The following is a 298-nucleotide window of genomic DNA, read 5'->3' as shown; positions in this document are numbered from 1 at the left end:
GTGTCCTCTGACCCCCCCAGTGCCCCTGCCCCACTCAGTACCACCACCCTGACCCCCACAGTGTCCCCTGACCCCCCCAGTGCCCCCATCCGCACCAGGTGGGCGAAGCCAGGGGCCTTGATCTTGCAGCGATAGGGGCGACTGCTGCCATCGGAAACCAGGTACACCCCAAACTCCCCCTGCAGGCACAGGGGACAGGACTGAGGACAGGGGACAGGACTGGGGACAGGGGACACACCTGGGGATGGGGGGACACACCTGGGGACAGGGGTAGGGACAGGGCTGGCACAGGGGACAC

General features: G+C 67.4%; 1 protein-coding gene across 1 annotated transcript in view; it reads right to left on the bottom strand.

The window, feature by feature from the left end:
* Positions 1–95: 95 nt before the first annotated feature.
* The window catches only part of NDUFS2 (NADH dehydrogenase (ubiquinone) Fe-S protein 2, 49kDa (NADH-coenzyme Q reductase)), a gene marked incomplete at both ends in the record, with an annotated part of 1,315 nt that continues 1,112 nt past the window's right edge, over positions 96–298 (bottom strand). The window contains one exon of the mRNA XM_009073712.1: positions 96–179. Coding sequence (XP_009071960.1) covers positions 96–179 — 84 coding nt within the window. The remainder of the gene's footprint in view (positions 180–298) is intronic.

Source organism: Acanthisitta chloris, unplaced genomic scaffold (genome assembly GCF_000695815.1).
Source record: "Acanthisitta chloris isolate BGI_N310 unplaced genomic scaffold, ASM69581v1 scaffold40204, whole genome shotgun sequence".
Lineage (NCBI taxonomy): Eukaryota > Metazoa > Chordata > Aves > Passeriformes > Acanthisittidae > Acanthisitta > Acanthisitta chloris.
Note: the sequence above shows the minus strand (reverse complement) of the source record. Positions and strands in the feature narration are given on the sequence as shown.